General features: G+C 37.4%; 4 protein-coding genes, 1 long non-coding RNA gene and 1 other non-coding gene across 8 annotated transcripts; 2 read left to right on the plus strand and 4 right to left on the minus strand.

Moving 5' to 3' along the window:
* Positions 1–791: 791 nt before the first annotated feature.
* LOC140035852 (uncharacterized) lies at positions 792–1401 on the minus strand. The gene is made up of 4 exons (XR_011839763.1): positions 1336–1401; positions 1138–1206; positions 961–1032; positions 792–869 (listed from the first exon to the last, which is right to left on the minus strand). It is a non-coding gene; the product is annotated as an uncharacterized lncRNA (long non-coding RNA).
* Positions 1402–1501: 100 nt separating this feature from the next.
* Positions 1502–3442, minus strand: LOC113724006 (receptor-like protein kinase At3g21340). The gene is made up of 4 exons (XM_027246961.2): positions 3328–3442; positions 2610–3156; positions 1767–2230; positions 1502–1641 (listed from the first exon to the last, which is right to left on the minus strand). Exons 1-4 carry the CDS (start codon positions 3440–3442, stop codon positions 1502–1504), a joined length of 1266 nt encoding a protein of 421 aa, XP_027102762.2.
* Positions 3443–5781: 2339 nt separating this feature from the next.
* On the plus strand, positions 5782–5854 carry TRNAR-CCU (transfer RNA arginine (anticodon CCU)). The gene has a single exon. It is a non-coding gene; the product is annotated as a tRNA-Arg (tRNA).
* Positions 5855–5884: 30 nt separating this feature from the next.
* LOC113726427 (uncharacterized) lies at positions 5885–8502 on the plus strand. Of its 3 annotated transcripts, XM_027250137.2 has the most exons (8): positions 5908–6116; positions 6822–6928; positions 7141–7197; positions 7347–7413; positions 7510–7632; positions 7714–7797; positions 7918–8004; positions 8116–8502. In XM_027250137.2, the coding sequence occupies exons 4-8, from the start codon at positions 7363–7365 to the stop codon at positions 8200–8202; spliced, it is 432 nt and encodes a 143-aa protein (XP_027105938.1). In that variant the 5' UTR covers positions 5908–6116; positions 6822–6928; positions 7141–7197; positions 7347–7362; the 3' UTR covers positions 8203–8502. The 3 variants fall into 3 exon arrangements, with proteins under 3 accessions (XP_027105936.1, XP_027105937.1, XP_027105938.1); XM_027250135.2 differs by lacking the exon at positions 6822–6928 and having other exon boundaries at positions 5885–6116; XM_027250136.2 differs by lacking the exons at positions 6822–6928; positions 7141–7197 and having other exon boundaries at positions 5893–6116.
* Positions 8503–8612: 110 nt separating this feature from the next.
* On the minus strand, positions 8613–12700 carry LOC113726426 (protein CYPRO4-like). Its single transcript, XM_027250134.2, has 2 exons — positions 10697–12700; positions 8613–9220 (listed from the first exon to the last, which is right to left on the minus strand). Exons 1-2 carry the CDS (start codon positions 12353–12355, stop codon positions 8939–8941), a joined length of 1941 nt encoding a protein of 646 aa, XP_027105935.1. The 5' UTR covers positions 12356–12700; the 3' UTR covers positions 8613–8938.
* Positions 12701–16131: 3431 nt separating this feature from the next.
* Positions 16132–17631, minus strand: LOC113722525 (ethylene-responsive transcription factor ERF109). The gene has a single exon (XM_027245814.2). The coding sequence runs from the start codon at positions 17493–17495 to the stop codon at positions 16581–16583; it is 915 nt and encodes a 304-aa protein (XP_027101615.1). The 5' UTR covers positions 17496–17631; the 3' UTR covers positions 16132–16580.
* Between the last annotated feature and the right edge of the window lie 3680 nt (positions 17632–21311).

The raw sequence follows: 21311 nt of genomic DNA on the forward strand, positions 1-21311 counted from the left end.
GAAGAGCTATCGATATCATATGGATTAATTAGCTATATTTGGATTCTTTTTGGTCTAGATATGTTAATAGTACGTGCTACTTGCTTCCCTGCCCAAGCCACTCTCAATCCCTTGGCAAAAGATGCATTTGCCTGGCGAGCCACTCTCCTTTCTTGCTAGGCCATTCTGATGCGCATGTCGTTGCTCATTCACACCACCAAAATTACACAATGACGATGTACAAGGAGAAAGCAAAAGCCTATCCGAGTTTAATCTCTTCAACCTTATAATTACGGTATCACAACCTCATGTAAATATTTACTAATTACGGAAAGCAAAAGCCTTCTACGAGAGTGCTTGGAAAAAAAAATGCAAATCAACCTCTTTCCCGCAGGCAGTATTAGATCCCCATCCTGTCCTATAATTCTGTATATTTGCAGGATCCAGCACTCTTTATAAATTCTTCTGGCAGCTTCTTCATGGTATGCACCCATCATCTCCATCTTCTGATCTTTGTGTATCGTCTCATTCATGGTCCATAAGTTCTCCAAACTATGTCAGTTGAAAATTTGGTATCTTTGACAAATGAATTCCACGGGTTCAGAACCTAAGGCAGAAAAATCAGAGAATATATATATATATTATATAGTAGGGAACTATGGGTCAGTGCAGATGATCCCAATGGTGTTTCTGATCAAAACATTAAAGAATAAGATATCCTTTTGCATTGGAATGATCAATATGTTCAGTAACTTGAAATATTCAATTAATATACTGAAATGCTTCAAGAGAAGCAATTGGAAGTCTACATCACTTACTTCAGCAATATGTCGCGCCTGTTTTTCAGTGATGCAGGGATGTCACCAGTGAACTTGTTGTTTTGGAGGAATCTATTTATTAAAAGGAATCATTGAACAGATAATCAAAATTTTAGCAAAATTCATAAGCTTAGTTGCCTTGATGCTAGTACAGGATACATACACTTCTCTCAGCTTTGGGAGATGTCCAAGTGATTCAGGGATAGGACCCTCAAATTGGTTGTTTTCCAAGTGCCTTTTCTTGCCAGGAAGAGAAATAAAATAAGTCCAGTTATTCCTGTAACTAATTAACTGGTCATTCAAAAATCTGAACTAAAAAAAAAAAGGTGCAGGAGCTTACAAAGTTTCCAGGGCCATCAATGGGCTCAAATCAGGTATTGAACCTGTGAGTGAGTTACCCCCAAGCCAACTGCAGATGAGCAGTCGTATGATTGAAAGGTCACCAGTAGATGAAGAGACTGTGTGTTGCATCAAACAAAAATCGAGAAAAATACAAGAAGCCGAGAGCGTGATAGAGTGGAAGATTGACAGCACTTACAGATGATGAAGAGCAGATAAATTGGATAAACTCTTTGGTAGTGTTCCGGTTAATACTCCAAGACCAGTCAGGTTTCTTCATTCATACAAAGAATGTACAGCACAAGAATTAACATGGGTTAATATAAAAAGTTGGAGCTGTTTGCTCGGCCTAATATTGGATGTACTTACAACGAGACAATGTGAGTAGTTAGTCTGTGTCTGCAGGTGACTCCTGTCCAAGCATTTCCTCTAGGCACGCATGGATCACCTTCCCAGTCCAGGGGTAGGTGTTGAATGCTTCTTACGATGTCATCCATTACAATCACTGATACAATACCAAGAATCTGAGAGTAAGTTTTGGAAAAAAGTAAAAGTATCAAGAGTATTATTGGTAGGAATTATTCTACTAGTATTAACTAAATGAAAAAACAAAGAAAGTTTTTAAATTACCATCCCTAGCTGCAGTCCTTTCTTCAAGAGCTAAAAGCTGAAAAGCCTCGGCAGCATTGATCAGAGGCCCGACAGGAATGTCACTCCTGGGAGTCAGGGTAATTGTAGTTGTCCCGTTCAGGGGCCAAAATGTGCTGAATACCATTGCGCCACTAGTGGTGACATTCAGTTGGCGATAGAAAGTTTCGCCATTGATTTGAATATCAAAAACTCCCCAGCTATATGGACTAGGGGCCCTAGAGTCTTGAAGGTATAGTGCAATGTAATAGCGGCTGGCAGGAACTGAATATGGTGGCCACATGACTTGGAGACTCTTTCCTCTGTTGGTTGTGATTGCCGTTTCAAATATCTTCGCCGGTGGATTGTTGAAAAATACTGAAGGAGTCACGTTGGAGTGACTTGATGCAACAGGATTATTGTCGATAAATGGATACCAGTACCGACCAAATTTATCATCTGGAAAACTAGTTCGATATGTTCAATATTCATAATTAGAAGTGTAGAAAAATTCAATATCAGATATCAAGGTGGAAGAAAAGAAAAGAAAAGAACTCATGAGCATAGAATGATATCGCAATTCGCAAAGGACATTTGGTCAACACAACCTTCTCTCACTTTGCATTTTCAATTGGCTCACGATATCTTCTATTTTTGTCATCAAAAAATGTAGTTTGTGCTATGTTACAGATGGAAGTTTCATTCATTTATAGACCTGAAAAACTTGTGTGTACCATTTCGAAGGCAGAAATATCCACATATATACCACCATCATATATCAAAAAACGAAACTTAATTAGCTGCAAGAAACCAATCGACTTATGCCAAAGCTTCTTAATTACGTACCCAATTGTTTCTCCATGAGCTGCAAAGCTGTGTCGAGCAACAGTCATCAGTGCATACTTATCGAAATTAGTACCATCATACATCAAATCATTCAAGGAGTGCACTTGAAGAGCTGAGATAAACGGACTTGACACTGTGTGATCGTTCCATGCAAGACAGACACTCAATTTTTCATCACGAGCCGTGACAATGATCTCATAGAACGAAGCAAGCCCGTTTAGATAATCCTGCGTGGTATTCACAGTGCTCCATTTAGTGCCCTCAATGATCAGATCAAAGACTGGTGGATTAGTCCCTCCATCAAAATTTCCATAATAGAATATTGATTTCACCAGATACTTTCCTCCTTTTAACGCTTGAAACTTGTAACATTTCTTCTTGGTTGTCTTGTCTGGAATATACCTTAATGTAGATAATATAGGCAATACATCGGTTTGATTTATGGTTGCTGTTTTTGTGCCTTGAGGTGATATGAAGGCATCGTCCGCGAGGTATTTAAGCTCCCAACTATCCACATCTTCATTTGACCCACAGTTTACAAAGTAATCTGCATTAGAAAATAGAGGTCGATTAACTGCATAATTCACAAGCAAACTTTGTCTTATCTACAATGTCAAAACCTTTAAGCTGCAAAATTAAAGGGTAACCGAAAAAATAATAAAAACGGAGACCCAATAATAGGGAAAGAATTATGAATGGGGACAATGTCCTCCTTTACCTTTAACCTGAGGTTTGGGTTGTGCGTGTCTTCCAGCCACTGATCTAATGATGGCATTTCCCTGGACTAAGAGAGGGACGCTAACAAGCCAAAGGAGGAAGACGGAGATGGACATTGTGGAGCACTGGTGGATCGGATTGGAATCTCCGGGAACAGAACTCCCAGAGAATGAATTCCAAAGTCGGAAGGAAATGCTGGAAAGGGTCCGAAAATGGACATGCAGTATCAATGGCTCTGCATGAAAATAGACGGATCGGCTTTCTGTAATACTTACTTATGATTTTAATATACCACTTACGTACTTTGCATGTGATTATAATAGTATAAAATATAAAATATCTTATATATTAAATTTTATTTGTGAAATTTTTTAACAAATTTAATATTTACATTTTTTCTTTTTTCTTTTGTATTCAATATTTCATCTTCTTTAATTAATTGTTCTAAAATCCATTATTTTAAAAGCAAAAAAAAAAGGTTCACAAATTGTATCTATAAATTCATATAAAATCTTCAGAGAATTTTTAACAAATGAGAATACATTCAGTCTCTTTCAATTTAAAATAAAAGTTTTAAGAACAATTAATTAAAGAATTATTAAAAATTAACATTAAAAAAATAAAGATTTGACCAAATGTGCAATAATTTTATAAAAGTACCAAATATTTTGAATGGTATATACAATATCGGTACTTCTAATTACTTTTTTTTTCTTTTTTTCAAGACAAACAAATTATGATAATATCACTAGAATTGTTTGATTTTTAATTAGTTATATGAACAATTTTTTTATTTTTCTTTTGGAGTTAAATGACTTTTTTTTTATTATTTTTTTTTTAAAGTTTTTTTTTTTTTTGTGTAAGTGGGAGGACTCGAACCCGAGACCACTTGCTTACACTCCCTCCCCCCGTACCACCCAACCCAACCCAACCCTCCCTTGGAGTTAAATGACTTGAATATAGGGCTGCAAACGAATCGAGCCGCTCGCGAGCGGCTCGAGTCGAGCTCGACATTAATCGAGCTCGAACTCGAGCTCAGAATATTAAGCTCGTTAGCTCGCGAGTCGGCTCGCGAGCTTGAGTATATATATATATTATTTTTATTTTTATTTTTATTTAATAATAAAATTACGTATATTATATATATATTTTTTATTTTTTATTTTCATAGTGAAATTACGGATATATCCTTAATATTTTATTATTTATTCAGAAAAAAATATATATTTTATTTATTTTTTTTAAAAATAAAATAATTTTTTTTTATTTTTTTCGAGCTCGAGCTCGAGCTCGGCTCGACTTGATTCGAGTCGAGCTCGAGCTCGAAAATTGCCAGCTCGTCGAGCTCGAGCTCGAGCTCGAGCTTGATAAAATTTAACCAAGGCTCGGCTCGATTAGCTCAAAGCTCAACTCGACTCGGCTCGTTTGCAACCCTACTTGAATACACATTAAGCAAAATTTAAGTGTTTGCTAACTTTGGAGTTGATCCGGTAGTTAGAAGAGGGCTCTTAGAGTTCTCTCTCATATCAAATTCAGAATTCAAATCCTATGTCTAATGGTCTTTTGTAGGAAGGATAGGAAGGTAAAAATAAACAAATAAATAATAATTGTTCACATAAACATTGGTTACATGCTTTACCATTATTAATTTTCATGTTACGTAAGTTGACTTCGTCAATTGCTTGATGAAATTCATCAATATGAAATTAAATTCACCGTCTTTTGAAAAATGAAGAATAAATATTCTTTGAACTGAACTCTTTGGATTATTTTGTGTGTTATTTCTGATAATAATGGAGTACTCATGATACTTTTCACGACGAGATTGCTCGACACTTGGACCCCAAGGAGTGAGTAACATATCCTTAAATTACAATAGGGACGGTACTCTCCTTATTATTTCTTAGCATATTTCCAACGTACAAGTGAATGTGATTTCCAAATTGATTCCTAAAGTAACTAATATCAAATATGAATTCCATTGGAGCATTACTTAATTTCTCAAATTCATGCAGAAGGTTATGCACAAAAGTTGAAAATAGGAGTATCAAATTAGTCGAGCCCTGCCCCTCGGGGTCAGCTCAGCTGATAAATCCTTGAGATATTCCTCGTGGGGCGCCGTTCAAGTCTGACTTCACATATCGTCTGGGTGTTCTTGGGGGGCGAGGTACTCTAGATTCAGGGAGATTAGTCTGACAAAGTTGAGATACTCCTGAATTGACAAAAAAAAAAAAAAAAAAATTAGCCGAGCCCTGCCTCAATTCAACTCAATAAGCCAATTAAACTGGTCGAGAGAACATTTCATGTTAGTCAACGCTGTGACTCAACCCAATAGCATGTCGAGAGAGCTTTTTAATTGAACCAAGGTGATAAAATAAAACCATTTCGGGCAGGAACCATTTGGGAATTTGACAAACTAATAATTAAAGAAAGAAGTTCCTCCCATAGCCAACAAGCGCCTGTAGCTCAGTGGATAGAGCGTCTGTTTCCTAAGCAGAAAGTCGTAGGTTCGACCCCTACCTGGCGCGCGACTGTTTACTGTTCGTCTTAACCCTTTTTGTCGTCTTCCTTCCAAGCCAAAGTCTAAACTCTAAAGCCCTTACCCTTCTTCTCTTTCCTATCCTAAACTCCCTAACTTCCTTTCTGCCAAATCCCAGAAAACTTAAACCTAACCTTTTCTCCTTTAAGAAACCTACAATTCTGCTCTTTATTTTAGCCAACGATGAAGGTGTTCGAGGTTAATGGATCCACCCTCTGTCTTGCCCTCTTCGTCGACGTCACCAACTCCAAGTAATTACTATTTCTCTGCTTCTCCCTTTTAGGGAATGAATTGAATTTATTTCTGGGAGATTTCCCGAGTCTCTCCTTTTACTTTTTCCTTTTGTTTGGGAAGAAAAAAATACTACTAAAAGTTGTTTCTTTTCAACAATTAAAAGTGAATAGAACTAGCCCTTGGATATGAAAGTTATGGCAATTTCAAATTCTGTGCAGCTATCATTGTTGAAGGCCAACTAGGTTAGAAGCTAATTTACCACACAAAATTCGTTATCTATAATAGGTTTCTGATCATAGTGTGAAGAGTCAAAATGCATGTATACTGTGAAAATTCGAGGACGTTTATTTAAGAGAGAGAGTGAGATAGAGAGAGACTTGGACTGAATCTAGATGAAGAAGTATTATGTTTACATTTTCCGGGTAATTGGCAATGCCGTGTAAAAGTTTAATTGGAAAACAAATTGCTTCTGAACGAAGTAAAATGATTTTATAAAATGCACTATCGACCCTAAAGTGGTTCTACATCTCCCTGGTAAAGGTCTTATGGATCTTTCTGTTTTCCTGGAATTGCTTTTATCAATTGTGCTGCTCTAGTTATTTCTTTAGTGCGTGTGCATTGTATTTTACGGTGTACCACGAGCTAAGTTTTGTTAAGGGAGTTCCGCTGTCTAGAAACCGGAACACTTACAAAAGGTTTCATTGTGCAATTATGGGCTATAGCTGCTATGGGGTGAGACGAGGAAGTTAAAGGTGCATTATCTGATTGTCAAAGTATTCCACATGTTGCGGGAAAGAAAAAGATTAGCCTTATTCAGATGAAGAGCAATGTCAGTTATTTCTAGAATATTGTCCTCAAGTCCTGTTATGTTTCCTTGTTATGTTTCCCATTTATCAGTTATTTTACTGTTGTCGATATTGCTATATCTAGAATATTGTCCTCATGTCCTGGTTGTGTATTTGATGAATCTAGTTACTTAGATACCTAACGCGTGGTGAAATTTACTGAGGAGGTATTTGATTTGAATATTCACATTGGCAGTGGAATCCCAGGCCAGCAGCTATCCTGCCCTGTGCTAGTGTGTGTTTGTGTGTGCGGGTGTGTGTACTTCTAACTCGTACAGTCCTGGTTATCTTCTTTCATCAACACAATAAACTTCTAAATATTACTTTCCATCTTGAAAAGTTCAAAATAACATATAGTCATTGAGGATATAAGTGCATTAACATGCTTTATTTGTTTTACAGGGAACTCCTGGATTCAATGCAAGGTGGAACTTTGGAACCAGAAGTAGCATTGCTGAATGCATTACTTGTCAGCATCTGCTACCTACCTTATTAATTAGTACCTTCCTATTTTCTTCTCTATTTTGAAGTGGTAATAATTTTTTCTTATTCGACTATGAAACAGATCCCAGATGTTTTCCCTGTTCTGGCTGCTGCACACAAGACGCTTGCAGCTAAATCAAGGCAGTCATTAACAACACGGACTCTGCATTCTGAGCTTGTCTATAATTATTCAGGTTCTAAGCATGTAAGAAGGTTTTTAGTTTAACCGATCCTTCCCTATATTTTGTTCCTTCTTTTCTGGTTGACAACATTCTACTCTGACCAGATCTCAGAATCCTTAAAAAGATGTGGCATCTCTGAAAGTTCAACCTATATCCTTGTGGCTCGGTTCAGTGCTTCTGCTGATGAGGTAAGCGGTGTGTGTTGTGAATGATTGGAAAAGGCTGCATTGCATGACCCTTTGGTATGTTTTTACTCTTCGGGGGGTGGTGCTCGTAAAATAAACGTGAACTCTCATGTTGTCTACCAGATGACAGCCATAGAGAAACTGATAGAAGGAAGAGAAATCGATTTAGATGATTTGGAAGGAAATGCAAATCAATCCCAAATACAGAAGGTTTTTACTTTTTCTTTATTTTCTAATTGATTTACCAGTTGAATGGTCTGTTGAAGCATTTTATATCATCTGACTTTGTGCTACATCTTTGGCTTGATATGCCTTGCTCAGCACTACAAAATATCAAGCTTGGAGTTGGAGATATCTTCGCTTGCTGAAGCCATAACTTGCAGGATCGCTGCCCGAGACGCAATGTGAAGCAGGAATTTGCTGCCAACTTCAAAGGACTTCTCCTCTTCACTTTTTCGCTCCTTGTTGCCACACTTCAGAGGACTTCTGACTTTCCTTGACCATCACTCGTACAACTTTTTACAATATTAAGACGCAATTTCTGATTCAGTTCCTGATGGTGTAACTTGGCCTGAGTAGCGAATTCTCGGACGAGTTTGTCGCTGAAGATCCAAGACTGCCCCATATCATGTCTACTTATGCTGCTTTGTTTGATTGTGAAAACGGGGTACTATAAAGTGTAAATGGCGATAAATTGGCTTTTGATTACTGTGTCTAGTCTCTACTCGATATTTTTGACTGCTACCTGCTCAACATTTGATCTCAAGAAAGTGAATTCAAAAGCTGTAGGAAAGATGAGTCACCGCTGAAGACCAATATCAATAACCTGGTGTTTAAGATTTTCATTCCACTTCCATAACTAGTGCCTCAAAGACTTGCACCGAAGACAAGCATTGCTTAAAAATAAAAAATAAACAGGTAATTAACCTGGCTTCAAAGCACTACAATGGCAACATAGCCAAAAAGTTTCACCTGCCACTAATATTCACAAGAAAAAAAAAAAAAGGAAAAACCTCTACACGAGGAAAAAAAAAAACGGTGACTTCAAATAAAAATAACGCACTGAAAAAATCAGTGTTACAAGAATAAACAGAAATTGAGCTAGCAGATCTTCATTTACACAGGACTCTCCAAATCCATGAGGTCACCGCTTGCCAGACATGCTGAAGGAAGTAACCTTCATTGGAGTTGCCACAACAAGTGGAGCCTCTGGAGAGTTGCTAACAGCAAATTTGTCATGCATAAATCGGCTTTCGACAATGGATTCATCCTTCAGTACTATCTTGTAGCAGTAACAGCTCTTAAGCCCTTGCTGATTCTGGTAGCAGTGATGTGCACTATTCTTCACCTGCTGGAAATTCCATATGACACTGAATTTTCCAACTGTAGCAACCAAATGGCGTTCCTGCTTGCCACTTTCAGTTACCTGATAGGAAAATAATCAACATAAGGTTATCTATAATTATATCAATAAAAATATTTCAATATATTAATGCCTCCGTCAGATTCAAATAAATGTAAAACCTAATTAACAATCAACTAAACTTGTATCTTTATGTCCAACTCCTACTATCAAATAATGTGCTTCAACTAATCATGCTTGTATATTAATACACAACTGGGTAAGTCTACAACGCTGATCACATTCCAAGCAGGAAGTGGAAAAGCTACAAAAAGGAACAATTTAAGCATGTATTGCAAAAGATGTTCAAGACCAAAAATTCTAATTAAAGTTAATAATGACAAATGATATCTCCAACGAAATCTGTTATTAGAGTGACAACAGGACAAGAAAAGGGAAACAGGAGCTGGAAATCTGCATAATGTGCAGATGAGTCTTGATAATCACATCACAATTCATGAGTAGCCTATTAGAAAAGAAACAGCTTGCATGGAAGAAAGCCTACATTTACAGCTGTAAAGAAACAATGAGAGACTGAATGCCAAAGTAACCCCCTGATTACATCAGAAGGATTATTTCAGCAGCCAATTAGAAAACAAGCAAGCTGCAAATCACTAATTTCAGCTCTCAATCAATCACAGCACTTTAGTCCGGAAGAACTTATGATAGTAGTGTTGGTTTCAATGAAATCACATACCTAAAAATATCATCATCTTCCTCAATTGAGCTTGAACATCAAGAATTATGCTATTCTCCAACAAAATAAAGGAAAAGAAGAAGTTCAAAAATCCACTATGACAGCTATAAGAGACAAGGCCGCCTTAGAAAAAAGTGATGTACCTCCAATTCTAACCATTATTCTGATCTCCGTCCACAACAGCTCAACCATTTTCTGTTAAGAAACTAGTTTATATTTCCTCAAGTATTTTCCACGTCAATGTTAAGACAGAGAACATTCCAGTGAACATTCAGCAAGCTATCTACCAACAAGCCATATTTACAAAAGCTAGCTGACCAATACACCAGGTATATAAAAGCTTGAGTAAGAAGTCATGAGCTGGCGGCATTCAAACAAACCCAAAAACATAGGCCATAGAAGATCATTAGGTTGTGGTAAGCCTGTCTAGGCAAGACTTCCCCTCCTGGCAAGCTAGATTTGGAGTGGCTACAGTTTCTGCCATCTCAATACCTAATATAACTAAATTCAGATTTCTGCATCCACCAATTAAATACTTGAGATAACTGAATTTACATTTTTGCATAAAGAAAACATGATGATTCAATATAAAAAAGAGGTACAAAAGCTGATTAAACTCCTTCATACAACAGAAGATTCATTTGTCCGACACCAGTGAAGTAAAGAAGCAATTCATATCAATCAGTTAAACCTACAAAAGTACATAAGTAGCAAAACTGGACCACCATATCAACAAAGTAAGTCAACAAATAAAATGACCTAAGCAACATTAACAAAACATGAAGAACAGCCAAGTAGCATACCCATGAGAAATGGCCACCATGAAACTTATTATCTGCTCCAGCCATATGCGAATCCACAGGAGTCAGCTTCAATAATCTTGGCGCAGGGATTTTATTTCCAGCTCGACCACTAAAAGCTGTTTTGGTCTTGCCATCCTTATCCGTAAACAAAGTGCATATCAAAATCAAATAGGTATCAGTTGTGCCCAATATCCACTTTCCATCATAAGTGACATCAACATGGGTTATAGGTGAACCAAGCCCAGGGAAGGCAGTCTTCGCCTGCCTCATTGATGTTCTAGAATATAAACGAATCTTCCCATCAAGTGAACCAACTACAATTGAACCATCACCAGCAGTTGCAAAGCACTGAAAGTTTGTCCCTCTAGAAAACTGATGCCCCTGAGACCAATTCAAGACTGGTGAATCAGCACTGGCTATGTTCTGAACCATCCCCCTCCTATCACGCATATCCCATTGACACAACCTATTATCGTCCAATCCCAAGAATGTTGACTCAGAAGGATCCAACTGTGAGCCTTTTGTATCATTAGTAATGTCCCTCATGGTAATATCAGCACCATCCTTTGCAAACTTCCACTCTGTAACAATTTTTCCAGTCTCAATATCCAATTGATGAAGCCCGGTCGAACGAGGCTTCCCATCCTTCAAGGGACTCATGAGCAACATATTTGTCTCACCTCTCATTAAAAGTGATTTTTTAGGAGTTGAATGCCCCATACTCAAACTCCCCCTCTTTCCACCGTTATCAAACTTGACATAAACACCTTTACCATGAATCCCATGGCTAAAATTTTTAACCACCTGAACACCCGAATCACCCACCAGAAAACTATTATCAAGAGCCCCCAAGGACAAGCTCTGTATCCCACCATCGGAAGCAGCCTCCTCAAATTCCTCCAGCAAGTCCTGACTCTCCCTAACCACTGCAGGGCTGTCCTTTGGACTCTTCCAGACGCCCTCATCAGCATCCTCCCACATTGCATCGTCCGATTCTTCTGGCTTAACCCACCCAATGAACTCCTTTCCATACACCTTCAGTTTATTGTCTTCCGTCGCCCTCAATCCATACACATTTTCAAACAGGCAGTCCTGAAACTTAGTGACAAAAGCTCTATACTCCTCATCAGCCAAAAATTTCAAAGCCCAAACCCCATGATCCACAAAATCAACCCTCCTCTGCTCGCCGAAAAACTTCAATTGCATATCGGTAGAAACCCTAGCCCTCACTTTCTTCCCCACCTTCAAAACCCAAAACCCCTCGCCCTCAGATTCCTCCTCCCAATCCTCCTCATGGTCACCACCACTCTTGTCAATTTTCGATGTCTTAATAAACTTATAGAAAGTAAGCTTATCAGAGACTACCCATTTGGCTTTGGGCGTGTTTCCTCCGATGTGGAGGTAAAGCTTTACGGCGTTTTCAGAAACCGGGGAAGGGGCTGAAGCTGGGTACTTGAGTTTCAGGGACTTAAGCCTCGAATCAACTTCGTCTAGTGTTATTGATCCGCTGCGGGACGATGAGGTCTTAGACGGAGTTCGATCCGCTGCAGCAGCGTCTTCGTATTGGTCTTCGCTTTCTTCTTCCCCCTTATCATCGTCGTCGTACTCCGACTCGGAGTCGGAGAGTTCGAGACCTTCTCTGCTCTGCGAAGCGCCCATTGCTAAAATGTAAAAACTCGAACGAAATGAAGAGAAATTTTACAGCTGAGCGTTCTTCCAAAGAATTGATGCGGAGAAAGCGAGAGGATTATGAATTGTTATGTTACGTCAAATGAACAATTTGGAAGGAAGCAAATGAGATCCGGCAATTCGAAATTTGAAATTGGGGATGGGAAGATCGGGGCCCAGGCGTGGGCTGATGGGGTTTATATATGGGCAGCCGGCGCCGGGGAATGGGTTAATTATGGGCGGTTACCAGGTGGCGTAGATCCAAGTACAGTGGGATGCGCTGTGGGGGCCGCGTGGATGAAGCAGCGTCTCAAGGAACTTCTTCTTCAACTGGTTGCTTATGAAGTAAGCAGACTAGAACGCTTTTGACCCAATAGAAGCAGGCAGCAGGCTAGCGCCCAATCTGGGTTGGCCTAAAGCTGTTAGGAGACGCAAAAGAATGGGCCTAACTTGGGCCATGAAAAGTTTCCAATTTTGGACTCCATGTTTTCTTTCTTCTCGCCGTAGCCTCTACCCTGTCATTGTCTAGCTATAATTATTTTAGAATTCATTTTGTATATAATTATTTTAGAAGTCTCCATATCATAGGTACTTAAAAATTTAAAAGAGTTTGTGATGAATGTTTCATACTGACGGAAAAATTGGTGTGTCAATGCAATATGACTTGATATCTTTTCGTTAAAATCTCATGCGTTCTTTCTCAAAGAAAATATTTTTCAGGCCACTTTGAATGTGACCTGGGACAAATATAGGAAAAATTCATAGTTTGCTGGAACATGGGCCAGGTTGGGCTTAGTCGGGCTAGCTCAGCCCCACACTGTTCTGAGAAATACCGGGATTTGTTCAAAGTTTGAATTCTTTGATTTCCTAAACCCGCGAGAGGACATTAACACCCTTCCAAACATTGCAAACGGAATGAAGTATGGTGTAAAATGTGCCACAAGTGATGGGTCTTAATTTCAAAATAATAATATACTATTAAATTGCTAAATATGCTTGAATAGCCTTCGAGCCTAACTAAATTGGATTTGAACTCGACTCGATAATCCTATTGAGTAGTTCAATTTCAATTCCAAACTTGGCCAACCAAGTTGTCGACCGTAATTCATGAGTAGTTCGATTCGATTACACTTCCAATACTTGTAACGAGGATTTGAGAGCGAAATCAAGGATCTCGTGGTCACCTGGATAGAGTTTATTAGTTGATGGTTGTGACTTGTGAGTTTTAAAGTTGATTTTAAACAATACTCTACGGAGTTGAAAACAATAAAAGAATTTTGTGTAACAGGCGTGTCAGACTTAGAGTACTCGTTAGTATATTTAAAATATACCTAATTTTTACTATGCGAGTTATTCTAAACCATACATTCACATTGATTGCACCTTGCATTTCGACACTTTTCAAAATTATTTTTATTTTTATCAAAAAAATATTAGGAACACCTAAGGGTCCCCAAAAAGAAAATAAAAAAAGAAGAATTATAGCATACATAATGGGGTGGGTAGAAAAGAAACATATGGAGTAACGATTAGAGATATCCACTGTAGGCGCCTTTTTGGTATTTGGCATCTGTTACAGGACGGACGTTCTATCAACGAATCATAGGCCGTACTGCGCGTTTCCTGATAAGTAGTGATGCGGGTATCAGGTGATTCTTTCTTAAAAAAAAAAAAAACAAAAAAGAGACAAATCATTAACTTATAACCGCACGTGATCAATCTAGGGAAAGTAAACAACACTTTGAGAGAAGACAGACGGCCCTTCCGCCACACAACAAACGTGATTAAGCACAAACTATAATATTGAGCCATAAAAGCATTTATACCAATGCCGCTTTTGGTGTTTGTCTATGATATATACGGAGCCATAAATCTTGGCAAAATGTGCACGACAGCATGCACGCACCATAGTTGCGGTGTGCACGTCAAATGTCAGGTGCTGCTGGATAAACAGGGAAATTTTCACGTTTATCCTTTAAAAAAAAAAAAAAAAAAAAGGAAATTGGTTTAAGTTAAACTCCGCATTTTACATTAAATCGGCATGGCACAATGAATAATGGTGGTGGTGCAAAGAGAACTGACCAGAGAGTTGTCACAATACGTTTGGAAAAGTCTAAACCCCATCCACGCTACGCATTTTTGAATGCAAGAGAAGAGAGGGAAATAAACTGTACTAAAAGAAATGAATTAGTTTGATGTGTAATAAATTAGCAGCAGGGCACAAGAGTGTGAGAGAATTTAGCAGGAATGAATCAAACAACTCAACAATAGCATTTAATTTCAGAAAGAAGGTTGAGAGGATTGATTGTTTACTTCTTTAAAGGGAGTGAAACAGGAGGGTTCAGATGATGCGAAGAAAGACTGTACTAGCAGTGATTAGCAAAGGTACAGCTTGACCAATTATCCTTTGATTGCATTTATTAGAGGAAAAATGGATATTGTCTTTTTTTTCAAGGAAAAATTGCTACGTTACATTTTTATTTAAATTTAATATTTTTCCTCTCTTTTTTTTTTTTAATATCATTCCTCAAGTCCCATAGGTTTGATCCTGTAGAATTTGACCCATTTCTCATTGAACAAGGGGTACGAAATAAATCAAATTGATTTTTCGATCAAAAATACTATGCGAAATCTTCGGTTTTTCCTCTTCTTCTATCCCTATCCCATAGGTACAGTGTTTGAATCAATAGAGAATATTTTCTTCTGTATGAATCCCTATTATTTCATTCCAATTCGCGAATACATTTTTCAATCATCTTTCTATCTTGCATGTATCAAATTGTTACATTAATTTTTTTACAAAAAAATTCAAAAAAAAAATGCAATCCAAACACAGGTTTTCTGCAATAATAGCAGCCTTTAAATACATACATACCATCATACTATATGCGCAAAATTTAAAGTTTAAATTTAATTTTTTATAAGTCATTTGACCTTCTAGTATACATAGTAATTAGTTTTATAAGTCATTAATTTTTTCATTTCACCTTCTGGTATATATTAACTATTTTTTTTTAAACGGTGTGAAAAAAGAAACAGAACTATCACTTTGGAACGGAGGAAGTAGCATCACTATCTATTAGTGCAAGACATATTAATATTAAAATAATAATTAAAAAAAGGGACCAGAAGAAATTTTATTTTAAAAGCGGAGATCAGAGCACTGAACAGGAGGAGACAGCTGTATTACTCAGTAGCGCTACTTAAGTAATCGTGGACCGCGTTAGGAAGGGTGTCAACGGTACCGAGTAAAGAATAGTCAGTCAGAATTGGCCCAAATCCAGTCCCTTCAGGGGGCCCCATACGTTATTCTTAATCACGTTGCACTGCTGCTGCCTGCCAGGGAGGCCCCCTCACTCTGTCCACTTTTCTTCTTCAGGTGTTTTTCCAAATAAGAAAAAGTGAATGACGACAACATCCAATTCCCCTCGTGCCCCATTTCCTCCAAGTTTCTTACTCTTTTCAGCACATGCTAAATGTGACTCATGCTTCCCAGTTCTTTCCAGCCACATGCCATATTCTTCTATTTAACTACTAATTTTTATTCTGATTGATCCAGTTTAGTACCATGAGATGGTACTTTTATTTACTATTAATACACACTAATAATCAAGGAACCTGTCTCCAGTGCTGTCCTAACTATCAAAATCACAAACCTCACCTGCCCAACTGTTCTCCAAAAAAAAAAAAAGGGAAAAAATTTTTACTATGACAATAACTCGATAGTAGTAAAACCTTTTTTTAATTGGATCAATTGAAACAAATAATTATTCACCATTTTAAACAATTTCGATTTCTGGAATGAACCTTGCGTCGGGCGCAAAGTACAGGGCAGAGATCTAGGAACATTCTCTCATTGTAAGTCCGTTGTAGCCAGGGACATAAAAGGGCCGACATCAAGAAACTGTTAAGGTGACCAATCCATGGCTAGGAATGGACAAAAACTGAACGAAGTTACAAAAAAGAAGTTCTAACTTTTGCTGTAATTGAAGAATGCACAACAGAACAGATTATGGTTTATGAATCATAAAATGGCAAAAAAAAAAGTAACTACTGTACTTCTTCTTCATATATATATATATATATATTTTTTTTGGGTGTCCCTCTCCGTCCAACAGAAACCCAAAAGTAGTAAAAATTATATGGGCATCCGCAACAGTGATTGATCGATCAAAGGCCGCGACTTCATCTTATTTGAAAATTTGAAAGTTTGTGTTTAAGCGCTATGAACGTTTCCACTCCCAGATGATGAAGAATGGCCCTGGAAATCCATCATCATCATCCATTGTTGAATCTCATCTTCTCCGATCGCTTCCCAGAATTCCATACCGTTGCTGGTCCCAAGTTCCATGCCAGAACTATCAACAATCTCATTTTTAGCTTTAATTTCAGGCTGCAATTGCTTGTGAGGCAGATGATGATGATGTTGTTGATCGCGTTCTGGAACCTGTTGGGATGAGCTCGAACTCTGATGGCCGTCCAACGTATAATCAGAGAATGGGAAATTCAGCTTTGCTCTGGGACCCCTGAACTCAATGGCCGCGCGGTCATAAGCCCGGGCAGCATCCTCCGCAGTCTCAAAAGTTCCAAGCCAAACCCGAGCTGCCTTGCGAGGATCCCTTATCTCTGCAGCCCATTTCCCCCACGGCCTCTGTCTCACTCCTCTGTAGTTCTTCTTCTTTCTCTTGACCCCATTTTTCTTGTTATTATCCTCGACTGGGGCGGCTGAGGGCGAGAAGTAGTTGCATCCCAAGCAGCCTTCGTATCCGCACAACTGACAAGTCTGGACTGCAGCAGCAGGCACGACTAGATTATTTGCATTGAAAAAAGCAGAGGAGGAGGAGGAGGAGGAGGAGGCCGTGGCGCATTCGAAAAATGATGGCGGAAAGAGTCTAAAGTCGTGGAGTGTATTTGCGTCTGCATAAGGGGTGGCGGTAGTAGTGGTGGTGGCGGTGGAGGAGCCAGCAATGACATTCTTCAGAGCGGCCACCATGACGGAGACTTCTTGCTCGCTGGTGATCATACGCGGAGGAGGAGGAGGAGGAGGCAGTGGCGGCGGGAGGATGGAGGTGGCATGGGAGCTGGTCAAAGGGATTCCCTCTTGTTTGAGCCTCTTGGTTGACCTCTGCATGCTGAAGAAGTAGCAGTAACAACTAAGTAATAATCAGTAGGGAGCAGCAGGCAGCAGTTTTCTTGAAACTGGGAACTTGGGGGGTGGGGCGTCTGTTATTCGTCCTGAGATAATTGCTTTGTGATTGTTGGGTAAGATTTGAGACAAGAAGGGAGGAGGTCAAAGTGGTCGGGGTGGTTATATACGGAGAGAGTGCCAGCTCATACGCCGTTCACACACGGGGTTATTTGAGGAGCTTTGTTTTGATGGGCTGGCACGTGGGGCAATTTTGAGATGGTCTTAGGATATCCTGCTGAGTGCTGATGTTGGGGATGATGGGGGCTACTTGCCTTGCGACGCTGGGGTGGGATCTACTGAAACTTCATTCTTGGAGGGTGAACTGAGCTGGCAGGACCACGTCAACATTGGACAAAGGTGAATGTACACTTCAAACCTTGAAAGCTACTGACGTGTCAGCTGCATCTTATCTTAGTATCGTCTACTCACGGAACTACCACTACTACGGACGTTTTGGTACCCATCGGGAAGTCCGTATCATAGTTGTCCTTTTTTTTTTTTTTTTTTTTTTTTTTTTTTTTGGGTTCCAGTTATCCTCTCAGTTCGAGTACCTCCATATTTTTGGAGTTAATTATACTCAAACCCCTGAGGTTCGACCATCTTGTGAGTTAAACCTACATGATTGACAATATTATGAAAAGCTCCTCCATCATGATAAACTTATAATTGACACCTCCTACCGTTGCCTTGCTAATGCTTCCAGTTAATTTTCTGGTAATGGCAACTGCCGTGTTTTATGAAAGTCCCATATCACCCCCCGTCATGCCCAAGTTCTCATTCTTTCCTTTCCAGTCAAAATCAATAAATCACTTACGACTATCGTTAAAATTTTCATTTTCGTTTAAAGACAACAATTTAAACTCATATTCTATCAATACTTTCTATTTGTTGGGCTAAGAAATGCTTACTCGTAAGAGTATGATTGTAATACGACCAAACCTCACAGTTGGTTCTATATTTTAGTTAAACTCAATGGATGTAATTATAATTAACTCATATTTCTAAGATAAGGTTAATTAAAAAATAATTAATTCATATTTCTCATATTTTTTTAGCAATACATAGTCATGCACCACTACTCTTGAATACTAAAAAATTACTCAGCCTTAATTCTAAATTTTTGTAAAACCCTAAACCCAAGTCAAAAGATAAGTTTAATAAATTCAGTTGAAAAAAGAATATAATTTCATTCTAAAATTATTTTCTTTTTGTGGCCCATTAATTGCCATAGCAAATCAATTTAATAAGGCTTTTCTTCTCCAGTATTTCTTTTAACTTTAACTTATCTAAATGGTGCAAGAGCTACCATAATAACTAAAAGGAAGAAAATAAAAAAGGCATTAGCCTTTCCTTTAACTTTTAGAAATTTTGGCTAATTTTGTTTTTAATAAAAAATTTAATAATTGTTAATTAGGCTAAGAGATCCTTTAGTAGTTTTATGTACATTGGTCCAAACAATAAATGTTAAAATTTTAAAATTATAAATAATTCCTAAAACTCGTAAAAATTACCTGAAAAAACTTTACGATGGAGAAAATCACTTTTTGTCAAATAAGTGTTTTAAGTCATAATTTTGAGGCTAACAGTTAGAAAATTAAAAATTTTATTAAAAAAATTATTAAGCATCTTAAACTTACCTAAAACACTATGTAATAAAGATTTTTCTTTTGTTTTGTATTTTGAATGCACCTCAAATAAATTTTTTAACATATAGTGATTGTACCTTTAATACACTTGCTACTACTGATTTTGGCACATCAAATTTACATCTTTAGGTACTTATTTCGCCTTTTGTTAATAATCTTTTACTAATATATTTGCCAAATTGTACAAAAATTAAGATAACATAAGGTAATTTTGAAATGAAATTATCTTCTTTCTCCTAAAATGAGTTTTTTTTTTAATGTTATATTTTAAAAATTCTGACAATGTTATAAAAAGTCAAAATTAAGAGAGATTTGTGATATTTTTGAAAGTTTAAGCATGAGAAGTAAAACTATGAGAAACTTAAGGGGTGGTTTTAGAAATTATCCCAAAATGAAAACCATGTCAGCGTGTTCTTAGCTTTTGGTCTGGACGGTTAAGGACCGTGACATAATCGCTGACGAAGGCAACGTACATGATGTAAGAATATTGGGGACATTGACACTGTCCGCTCGAGTATTGACCTTTTCTGGTGACAGAAGTTTCCTGCGCTTCTAGACTCGTTAACGCGAAACAAGTAGATTAGCATCTAAGTCATTTACATCCAGCTGAACTGCATTAAGTAAAATTTGTTTTTTTGGGGGATAAAAATTAACCCTTGTTTGGAAAGTTATTTTTACCAAAAATTTTGTACGTTTTTTGTAAACACGTTTTTTTTTTCAATTACCTTCTTATTTTAAATATATCAAATTGGTATATATATATATATATATATATATATATATATATATATATAACAAAAATTTCAAAAAATTGCAATTCAAAACAAAGCCTAAATTTTTTAGAGATACAAAGTAATGCTTGTCAATTTTCCTCTATAACGTGGATTTAGTAAAATAACAAAATTAATTGGGAAAAAAAAACTGAAAAGTCCTTTTTACACTACTATGTCATTATCTGTTTGTTGTATTTGAGACATTCATTGTTCTCATCAATAAATGATCACAGGAATGCTGACTCGAAATGTATATCTTGAAATCCGGAATCCCATTCTTATTCTTTAACATTTTTTTTTTGTTTCTTTTTTCTTTGTTGAGGGTTTCAATGTTGGTTAATAGTAAGCAAGTAGGACACTTGGATGCGATTCTGTACTACTATTTCAAACCAAACGAACAATGACCTTACCAAAGAAGTAGCCATGAACCTCAGCAATCACAGAGAGTTTGTTTGGATAAGAGTTTATTTGGATGATTTATTTGAGATATTTACTGTAGCACTTTTTGTGATGTGATGTATGAGAGATAAAAAAGTGATTGTGAAGATAAAAAGGTGATTGTGAGAATAAATTTTGCAAACCAAATTCTCTCTATCCAAACAAACTCAGAGTATTTATGGTGGTGGGTGGAATGATTTAGAAATCGGATAATTTGAAATTGAATATGTGGACATAAATTTTAACAAGTGATAAAAGTATTATTATGTTTTTGCATGTCGTTGTCTTTGTGTCAACATTAATTAATTTAATATATATATTTATTGTATTAAGATCTATGAATCTCTGGATAGACATTCTACCATAAATTATAATAATTTTTGACTTAGCAGCTAAAAATGAATAAAAGGCGCGCCAGGTACGTTCCAAAATCCAAGACCCTGATGATCCAGAGTTTGGGCAAACGGGCATGACAATTGTGAGGTTTGAGTGCCAAGAACTACAAATAGTAGTATAGCCACACGTGCCAATGATGGCTACTGTTGAAGTTTCAAGAGCTAGAGTCCCGAGTTTTTTTTATTTTATTTTTTTATACCGTTTTTCAAATTCCATCCATCTCATGCTATAAAAAAAAAAAAAAACCCAACTAATTATCAGTGAAAAGTTATCTTGAATCTGTTCATAGCTTCCAAGACGAAGAATTACATTGGCCCATAATCATGACATATGAATCTAGAAATCCAAAATAATCTCTGCCAGACAGATAATGGTAATGGTGCTAATGGGACGTCAAAATTTTGAACCCCATCAAGCTGTTGAAATGTGCAAAAGGCGTTGGAAGAGCTTGGGGATTCCGGTGAAGTGAAAGAAGAAAATTTATTTCTAAAGCTCAATTATCGGTG

Source organism: Coffea arabica, chromosome 2c, assembly GCF_036785885.1.
Source record: "Coffea arabica cultivar ET-39 chromosome 2c, Coffea Arabica ET-39 HiFi, whole genome shotgun sequence".
Lineage (NCBI taxonomy): Eukaryota > Viridiplantae > Streptophyta > Magnoliopsida > Gentianales > Rubiaceae > Coffea > Coffea arabica.

Coding starts and splice junctions, on each gene's coding strand:
- LOC113724006 (XM_027246961.2), bottom strand. CDS start 3,442: ATGTCCATCTCCGTCTTCCTCCTTTGGCTTGTTAGCGTCCCTCTCTTA. Junction 3,157..3,327: donor ACCCAAACCTCAGGTTAAAG/GTAAAGGAGGAC, acceptor TTTCTAATGCAG/ATTACTTTGTAAACTGTGGG. Junction 2,231..2,609: donor GCTCATGGAGAAACAATTGG/GTACGTAATTAA, acceptor ATATCGAACTAG/TTTTCCAGATGATAAATTTG.
- LOC113726427 (XM_027250135.2), top strand. CDS start 6,049: ATGAAGGTGTTCGAGGTTAATGGATCCACCCTCTGTCTTGCCCTCTTC. Junction 7,198..7,346: donor GTGTGTGTTTGTGTGTGCGG/GTGTGTGTACTT, acceptor TTTGTTTTACAG/GGAACTCCTGGATTCAATGC. Junction 7,798..7,917: donor TCAGTGCTTCTGCTGATGAG/GTAAGCGGTGTG, acceptor GTTGTCTACCAG/ATGACAGCCATAGAGAAACT.
- LOC113726426 (XM_027250134.2), bottom strand. CDS start 12,355: ATGGGCGCTTCGCAGAGCAGAGAAGGTCTCGAACTCTCCGACTCCGAG. Junction 9,221..10,696: donor ATGGTGGCCATTTCTCATGG/GTATGCTACTTG, acceptor TTTTCCTATCAG/GTAACTGAAAGTGGCAAGCA.
- LOC113722525 (XM_027245814.2), bottom strand. CDS start 17,495: ATGCAGAGGTCAACCAAGAGGCTCAAACAAGAGGGAATCCCTTTGACC.